The following is a 9510-nucleotide window of genomic DNA, read 5'->3' on the forward strand; positions in this document are numbered from 1 at the left end:
TCCAACTGTAAGGGATAAGGGATCGACAGTTTCTTTTTCTGATGCCCACGGTCTGTGTTGCCGAAGCACATGAAGCCTCTGGGAGCCGGCTCGTTTGTGTTCCAGTTTTTGTTTGAAGATTGGTAGGGCTGCCTTTGTCTTAGATACCATTTCTCAGAATCATAACCATGAAGCCAGGGTACGCTTGTGAGGGTGGTTTCCCACTGCGTCATGGGCCCAACAATATTTTGGTGGTTTGTGATGGGGGATATGGCTGTGATATGTAGATCTGACTCTTGGGAGTGTCTCCTACATGTCCAGAGTCGAGGCTGTTATGTAAATATGTGTACAGGTGTTGTGGGTGGTTGTGGGATTGCTGTTATGTGGGTGTGTGATGTTATGTACCCTGCAGCGTGGTGTTGTTATGTGTCCTCTGCGCCGCCTGCGTTCTCCTCCTCTCCCTCTGGCGCACTTCCTTCCTTCCTCGCCTTCATCCAGCATTCCTCCTCCCCTTGAGCTGCCCAGCCGTCGTCCCCCTTCTCCCGAGCCCCGCTGCCTCCTCTCATGTCGTCTACCCTGGCCCATCGCCAGCTGCACCAAGACCGGAAACCAGCCATGAGCCTCTCCACTTACAATACAAGGTCCTATCATCGAGCCCTGCCCCACCAGAACTCGTCCAAGAGCGCCTGGAAGCTGGATACCTTCGTCGACAAATCCAGTGGCCAAAGTCGGGAAATCATCGTTCTGGCTGATACTCCTAGTCCAAGTTAGTCTTCAAAAACCATGCATTCCTCTCTCCAGCCATCCCAGCATTCTGCCGCAACGAGCTATCCGCTCCCCCCCTCATTTCCCTGCCACCGTCTGAAAATCACAAGAGCCTTGTCGGCACCTGCTTGCATTAGTCATATTTTTAGTACTTGGTTGAGCTAGTCACCTGCTCGCCCATCGCCGCATTGCAACTGATTCTTCGGCATTCCAATCCTCACAATCTAGCACCCCACTCTGGCCCTTCGAAAACCAGCGGCTTCGCTCGTCCCATCGCCAACAACGGTAAGCCGACTTCTGTACCCTGTTGACCATGGTGGTTAGTTTTTGTTGACCGCATACTGACCCAGTTAATCTTTCAGTAAGCTAGCAGTTTACCCGCCGAGTCTGCTCGACCGAACCCTCGCTTGTACTCACGATTTGTCTCTCCAACTCAGGAACTGCAGCCTTTGGCCAAGAGCAAAAGGAAATACGAAAACTACTCTTCAGGACAACAACAGGTTTGCCGACATTGCATGCTCTCACCTCCCAAGGAGATCTCAAACCAGATTTGCCTCTTTTGTTTCGGCAGCAGCGAGAAGAAGCGCGCGAAGCAAAGCGCCATGAAGCGGAAAGATTGCCTATAGACGACAAAGAGGGCCACTACATCGTTCGCCAGGATGACCTGCTGGGGGACCATCGTTGTGAGTCAGTACCAGATATTCTGGCATCTGTCCAGCCACTGACTTCCCATCCATCCTGCTCAGACCAAGTCGTCAAACTCCTCGGACAAGGCACCTTTGGCAAAGTCGTTCAAGCCACAGACCTCCACGCCCCGATCGACCGCTCTGGCCGTCGGAGAGAGGTGGCTGTTAAAGTGATCCGTGCCGTACAAAAATGTCAGTCGCCTCCGTAGCTCCATCTGACTTCTCAGCTGACCCATTCGCCGCCTGTCTCTAGATCGAGATGCCAGTAAAATCGAAATCAAAGTGCTCAATCTTCTTCGGGAAAGAGATCCCGACAATGTCCAGTGAGCCCCCCTCCCGTCAAACTACTTGGGCCAACTTTCAGCTAACGATTGTTACCAAATGGCAGCAAATGCATTCATCTACTCGATGTGTTCGATTATTGCAACCATATTTGTATCGTGACAGAATTGCTCTCGCTTTCTGTTTTCGACTTCCTCAAAGACAATCAGTATAGCCCCTTCCCAGCCAGCCATATCCAAAGCTTTGCCAAACAGCTTCTGTCTAGTGTTGCATGTACGTGTTAAACTTGCCGAACTCTTACTTCAGTTCTCTAACTCGCCTTGCACCTTTTTTTACATTTAGTCCTTCACGAGCTTCGTCTAGTCCACACTGACCTTAAGCCAGAAAACATTCTGCTGCTTGATGCGTCGGCCAATCTGATAGCTGCCAAGGTAATTTACCTATCTCGAATTTGAAGTTTCATAGGGTTCTAACCCTGGCTTTATCCATTCAGCGAGGAGCCAATAAATCCAAAAAAGTCCTGCGGTGTTCCGACATCCGACTCATCGATTTTGGAAGCGCTACGTTCGAAGACGAGTATCACGCATCGGTCGTCTCGACCCGGCACTACCGAGCACCCGAAATTATTTTGAGTGAGTCGTTGCTCTGAAGCAACCCTTTTTTCCACCATGCTCACGCCGGGTTTTCCTTGCAGACATGCCGTGGTCATTTCCCTGCGATGTTTGGTCTATCGGCTGTATACTTGTTGAGTTTTTTACCGGGGAAGCTTTGTTCCAAACTCACGAAAACTTGGAGCACCTTGCCATGATGGAAGCGGTCTTTGGGCCGATGCCCGAAACATTTGCAAGGAGAGCCGCGTAAGCCTGCATTCTCCTTGTCACGATATTTCTGCTTGCTGACCTGGAATCGGCTTACAGGCGTAATCGCTCTGAATGGTTTACCAAGAACTACCGCCTCGACTATCCACAATCCAACACGACTCGGCAAAGTCGCAAGTTTGTCCGAGCAATGCGCCCTTTAGAGGTGAGCTTGCAATGCGCCCTTCGGGCAGTAGTTATATTTATTCACTAACCCAGATCCACCCTTTTAGGATATTATCCCACAAACATCCATTCAGAATGCCCGTTTCCGGGATTTGCTCAGCAAACTCCTTGAGTGGGAGCCTCACAAGCGTATCACAGTCAAGGAGGCTCTCAAGCACAGTTACTTCACACTCAAGATAGATGATGAAGGGACGATATACTAAATTATGACTACTACCCTACTAGATTATTCTCGTTTTGAACCGCATCAGGGCTGACATTACTCAAAAGTGGACCCCCGATCGGCCTGGCAAGTGCTGCCGGCCAGAAGATATATGTTTCCATACTGTACTATTTCTCTGCCTTCGTTGTGCCAATCTCCATTTCTCATCATTCATCTATTCGTCAAATATTATCATGATTCCTCACCCATTCTATCCACCCCTGCTCTGGTTTGTTTTCTACTCTCTTCCTGTGCTGTTTACGGCCAAGCCCAAAAATGGGGGTGCCGGTTCACATATATATGATCAGGCAAATGTTTGATACATTAATTCTACAAATCTCAAGATAGTGCAAGAAACACTCTTCCGTTGTCATGTTGTAGTCTACTGCTATGAGGATTCCCATTCCCATCTTCTCTTTGCGACTCTCAAGTTTTCCTGGCTGCTATTTATCATATCACTTGCAACTTGTCTTCAAAGTCTATACTGCATCCGTGTCATGTATTTATCGGAAAAACACACCATAAACCTCAGCACCTCTGTCAAGCACATTTGAAGGGCCCTTCTTGACATAACAATCTACTTTGCGCAACCCTCTCTGACCCCTAGGCTTGTGCAGACCCTCGAGGGCGCCTTCTTTGGCAGTCGGTGAAGCTTTTTCCATCTTTTTCCGCTCCAGGTCTACATAGAAGGTATACGTTAGCACTGTTCAATTGGAAAATCCAAAATCAGTTGACTGATCCTGATGTTGGATATTCCAATTGGGTACCAAAATCAGCCGTTGATAACTTTGTTAGACATCAATTTGTGCCATTTCGCATGTTGATGTGTAGCAAATTTATCAATAGCATTGTTAAATTGATGTTTAACATGAATTGAACTGTTGATCCTAACTTAACTAAGTCCCTCTCTTTGTGGAGGGGGGACGCCGTCCCGTTCGGAGGGTCCCTGCGGGACGGCGCCCCCCCTCCACAAAGAGAGGGACTTAGTTAAGTTAGGTTCGTCGCTTCGCTCCCCCGAGGAGGGAATTAGCTAAGTTAGCTGTTGAACCAACCAACACCATCTATTCCTGACTACATTTCTTTAATGCTGTGCTTTTCTCTTAAAATTACGGTTCCAAGACGTAATAAATTCCCAACCAACTAGCGACTTCCTAATTAGCAAATTAGCTCAACGTGATTGGTCAGTGGAGTGATACGTCCTAGTCTACATACAAGCTGTGTAATATTTGTGATGGGGCGCGTTTCGTATTTACTGCCTAGCTCATACTTAAATATAGCTCACCGCTGGGATTACATGCGAGAGCCAAACAAGCTCAGCGGGATACGGAATATCATGCACTGTTATAAAAAATTAAATCAAGATCGGTGTTTCACTCCTGCACCTCAACCGAGCTCTGTCGTCCAGACAACTGCTGTGTCGGAGCGTTGAAGCTTAATAACTCAATTCTGGCTTGAATTGGAGTACTCACAGCTGGAGGGGTAAGTTGAACATCAGCTACACCTAACTTGACACACCCCCCTGGTGGGAGGCTCGCTGTGGCTGGCCGCAAAGCTGCCCCTCCCGCAGGGAGGGACTTGTGCACAAAGTCAAAATTTTGGCTGAGAAAGAAATCACCAATGGCTGGAGGAATAATACTTAGCATCACCCAGCCTCCCCCTCAGCTCCTGTGGACCTGCCCCAACACTTCTCAATCTCAGCTTTCAAATGGCGCTGGTCTCATCTCCCCAATCCTTATCATTTTTGCTGTACTAATGTTTTAAAAATCAAAAAGCACAAAGAAATGTAAACCAAGGAATTACAACCATCATGCCTTGTGGATATTGGATTCATAAGCCTGCAGATATCTGCAGATCCTACACCTGTAGCCACCCAATTGTTGCAGATAGGATATTCAATTGTGCATATTATCAGAAAATCCAAAATTGGATCTTCAGTGCAATGGAATATCCTCCAGGATTCCTTTGACCTCCAAAACGGATTCCTTCAATCAGTTTTGGAGGTTATGCCTCAAAAACTTGGGGGAGGGTGCCCATCAGTACTGCCAAGAAAACTGTCTATTCAGTTTTTTTTGTACATATTTTGGTGAATTTTAAATTGTTTTTTTGTGTTTTTAGGATTGAAAATCCTTCCTTTGTCTGCCAGCCTGCAGACATTATTCATAAGCCTCTCCTACGGAGAGCCCTCCGGGCGGGGTCCCCCGGACCCTCCGTTTGAGAGGCTTAGTTAAGCTAGAGCTACACCCTAACTTAACACCAGTCCCCCCTGGTGAGAGGCTTGCTGTGGCTGGGCGGCCCCCCCCCCCCCCCCCCGCACAGAGGGCTCTCCGCAGGAGAGCCCTCCGGGCGGGGTCCCCCAGACCCTCCGTTTGAGAGACTTAGTTAAGCAAGAGCTACACCAAACCAAAGCAAAGCACAGGCTAAAATTAATGGAGATTTGAAGGGGGCCAAAAATTGGCCTGTTGTGGATACAACAAACATCAACCTCACAAAAATTAAAACAGGTATGTGAAAGTTGAAACAGGAGGGAGGAGCCAACCTATGAACACAAGGTTGTGAGGAAAACCTGTCAAGCAATTTTCCGGCCGTAATATGAAACCTGTGTCCTGAGCCTCCTGCTCCAATAACTATTGGGTTGACAGGAAAAGAGAAGATTTGAATGCCGCAAGACTAGAATATCACAAGCCTTTCCAGAGGATTTGGAAATTTTGCAAAGGCTCTTTGGGTCCCAGTCCCACTAAGGCCCCAATTATAAACCAATTTTTGAGTTTTATTTTGTAATTATTTGATAAGCGCCAAGATCAAAGCTGTATTGACAAGAGTTTTTTCCCGTGCCTCCACGGCCAAGGTCAGGATCATATTGCCCCTGGTGGTCCCGGATTTTCTGGGGAATTTGGTTTTCCTGCAGGTGATCGGGATTTTTGTAGTGACTGCAATCCAATCGTGGAACGTTGAGGCAATCAGGGTATATCGGCACTACAGCAGTAATTTTTTTCATGTGCCAGCCAACCCCCGCCCGGCGAACTCCGCCGACCCAATACAGCCATTATATGGGGGGGGGGGGGGGTCTGAGGCACCAGTTGCCTGGAAACCATACAGGCATACTGCCTGTTCAAAATTTTGATTTCAGAAATCTGGCTTTCTGAAATCTCAAACACCCCTCCCGGGTGTGTTTGAAGAGTTTTGAGATTATTTTGAAATGAAAAGAAGTCAAAACAAAGTTGGTTTTGATTTCAAAACAATTTCAAAATAATCTCAAAATAATCTCAAAATAGTGTTTATAATTGGGGCCTAACTCTCCCACCCCATTACCGTATGAGTGGCTCACTCATTTGCGTGGTGAATTCCAGACAAAGAGTACATAGAATGAAACAAGGTACAAGAACAACCCCGCTTTTGAGGGGTTGCAAAACCACAGCTGGCCGTGGCCAGATTCATGCAGGTTTGGATGCACTCAAGTGCTCCATGAGGTTGATTGTGTTGTCTTTTGGTGGCACATGTGGTTTGTTATTTCAGCTCATAAATCTTGCCATAAATATTTACTAGTAACCACCAGCTGCTAGATATATAGATGTAAATCTCTTATCACCCTTGCCCTTGGCCAATTTGCACATGTGTATGCGTTTGGCTGCAGAAATATTGCCAGCAGGTATTTGGTAAGTATGCCGCGGGTGCTGTGAGATGGACGCGACGGGTGTGAGGTTTGGTTTTCCTAGTCTGGAAAACTTCCAGCGCGCGATAAGGTTTAAATGATAATTTTTAAATAATTTTGATTGATGCAAGCGGGCAAATGTCCTCAGAGTACTGTGATTGCTGGTAAGGTTGATAGCTTTAGAGGTGAGAAGAAAAGAATTGACGGCTTCTCAGTCCCTGGATTTAGTTCAAAACTGTTAAATGTTAAACTGAAGGATGCATTTTATCAGAAAAAAGAAAACAAGGATCACAAAACAAAAAAGAAAAGGAAAGGTACCTGAAGGCAAACACGACAGAAAAGAAGAGCACGACAAAAGATTGGGATGATGAAGGAGGAAGAAAGAAGAGCAGACTAAAAAGGAAACAAATGTCAATCGGTGAACAAGGATAGAGAAACATAACACTACATACAACCGATGAGAAGTTATCGAGGGAGTACCGAAAGTCTTGAGGAGATTTGTGAGAGATTTTGAAGACCGAGAGTTTTGATGTCTTCTGGAGGAACAAAGTAGTCAGGAAGTTGAGACTGCTTGGATGATGCGATGAGAGTGTATCGAGCGAGTTCCCCGGAGGAAAAGAGGTGAGGAGCGAGAGTTGTCGAGTTTAAATATTCTGAGAGTGTTGAGTTTGCAGGAGAGAAAGTTTGAGTCGAAAAGATCGGGTTGTCCGAGTTGAGCGAGTCGGATGAGCTGTTGTTATGTTGGAGAGACAAATCGAGATTTACCAAAGTAGCGAGATTGAAGGACGAGCGTGAGGAATCTTGGAGACTAGAGGAATAGAGAAGTCGAAGTTCTTGTCATGTGACATCCACAGGACAGGGACATCAAGTTCAATTTAGGGCGCGGGTTTGACTCTCAACAAAAACCAGCTTTACAGGATCCTAAATTTGGTTCTGCAGGGCCATTGATTCTTAGAGGAGATGAGGATGGCGGCAGAATCAGGGAGTCTAGTCTTGCTTTCATGTAAATATATGAATGGCCATTAATGTATCCCCAGCTGTGATTTTGAAGATATGTGCTGAACATAAGGTGGAAGTCCATGAGGGTTTTATTCAAAGCTGAACTCCAATGGCTCCACGCGCCAGCACGACCTGACACTAAAGAGATATTGGGCTGGGTAGGATCCGGTCCCGACGGCAAAAGCAATGCCGGCTCTGATACAAACCAGTTTAGGAAAAAAAAAAAAACAAAGGGATTAGATGAAGTAACCCATTGGACTGGCCAAATTGAGAAATGCCCGCTACATACACCACGGGTTGTGCCGGATGTCCATGGGACACCTCTTTGGAGATGTCCCTGGACATCCGGCTCTTGCAGGGCAGGAAACATCCACAGGATGTTACTCTTCATGATGGATACAGATGTATCCCAACTGAGTATCCACCGGATGGTCTTGGAGCATCCACTGGATGTAACCCAATCATCCGCCGGATATCACAAACCATCCTCAGATGGGAAAAATATTTGTCCAGGTGCGCTGGCCAGCGCACTCCTGTAGTGCACACCAGGCCCCGTGACACGTGAGCCAAGAAGCAGGGGGGCAGAGGGCAGTGCGATTGGGTGCCGCGGGTGATTGGGCCCAGGTGTCATGTGGTCAATGAAACTGGGGGTTGAACACCCAACCTGCAGCATCAGAGGGCCTGGTGAAGGCAGCCCTTCCCCACTACGGCAGGGGGCATGTGTACTTGCCAGGAGCACACGCGGTTCATATCAAGTGCGCACTGGGTTGACATCCATTGGACACTCCAGCCAGAGTGTCCGATGGATATTGACTCTCAGGATGTCCAGCGGACACTCCAGCCAGAGTGTCCGATGGATGTGACCCTCAGTATGTCCAGATGATGTCTTTGAGGGCTGAACATCACTTGGAAGCATCCAAAAGCGTCCAAGTGATGCTCAGTGCACCTGGCATCTGCTGGATGCTCCCAGGACATCATGCGGACGCTTTTCAGCCCAAAGCATCTGCGGGATGTCAGCCTTTTCCAAAAAGGCGCCCTGTGGTGTAGTCTTTGTCGAGCGTGCGAGTTCCAAACAAATCAGGCCCCAATTATAAACACTTTTTTGAGATATTTTTGAAAAGTTTTTGAACTTGCCCAAAAAAGAAATTGATTTTTTTTCAAAATCTTTTTAATTTCAAAAATACTGCAGATGCACTCAAATACACCCAGGAGGTGTGTTTGAACCATTTTTGGAAGAAAAAGTGTTTTCATTTTGTTTTTAAATACTTTTCAGTTCATTTTCAAAAACTTTTCAAAAATATCTCAAAAAAGTGTTTATAATTGGGGCCTCAAACACCACGGGTTGATTCGACCTCCGGGTTCAACTTGTGAAATGTAATGATCTCGTGAAAATAAAAAACCAGAAGTCACGACGCTGGGTTTTTGGCGGGTAAGGGACCGCCTTGTTTTGGATGGGCACTGCAAGGATCGAGGTGAATGTACACAGTTTGCAAATCTTGCATTGGCCGCTCCTGGCGAGCAAGTCCTTTCGATTGGTTCAGGCCACAACCTTGTGGGGTGATGGACAACACCAGCGCGCATTACATGCAATGGCATCATTGTCCAAGGAATCAGGATGATTCATTTTACTATCCAACGTGGGAGTATCCAATGCTTATCATACCGATTGAACTGATTCCTCATACAACGGATCCGAATTCGCTGATTCATAATGGCCTTAGATCGATGGAAAGCTGATAAATGAAGAGTTTCTAGAAACGGCAGGGAGGAAAGACTGACTCAAGTCATTATCATTTCATGAATTCGAACTGAACATAACAATCTACGCGCCTACAAGGGCAGAAAACGATGCAAGATGTGGTTGGACTAAGGACTGAGAATCACAACACGATGGTACAATGAACG

The 9510-nt window shown here is 46.8% G+C and overlaps 1 protein-coding gene across 1 annotated transcript; it reads left to right on the plus strand.

The window, feature by feature from the left end:
* Positions 1-543: 543 nt before the first annotated feature.
* On the plus strand, positions 544-2958 carry PtA15_6A857 (uncharacterized protein; the record flags this gene model as incomplete). Its single annotated transcript, XM_053170605.1, has 12 exons — positions 544-745; positions 973-1029; positions 1111-1244; positions 1316-1427; positions 1491-1622; positions 1684-1753; positions 1819-1985; positions 2055-2143; positions 2206-2344; positions 2407-2569; positions 2630-2735; positions 2803-2958. The coding sequence occupies 12 exons, from the start codon at positions 544-546 to the stop codon at positions 2956-2958; spliced, it is 1527 nt and encodes a 508-aa protein (XP_053021780.1).
* Between the last annotated feature and the right edge of the window lie 6552 nt (positions 2959-9510).

This window comes from Puccinia triticina, chromosome 6A (genome assembly GCF_026914185.1).
Source record: "Puccinia triticina chromosome 6A, complete sequence".
Taxonomy (NCBI): Eukaryota; Fungi; Basidiomycota; class Pucciniomycetes; order Pucciniales; family Pucciniaceae; genus Puccinia; species Puccinia triticina.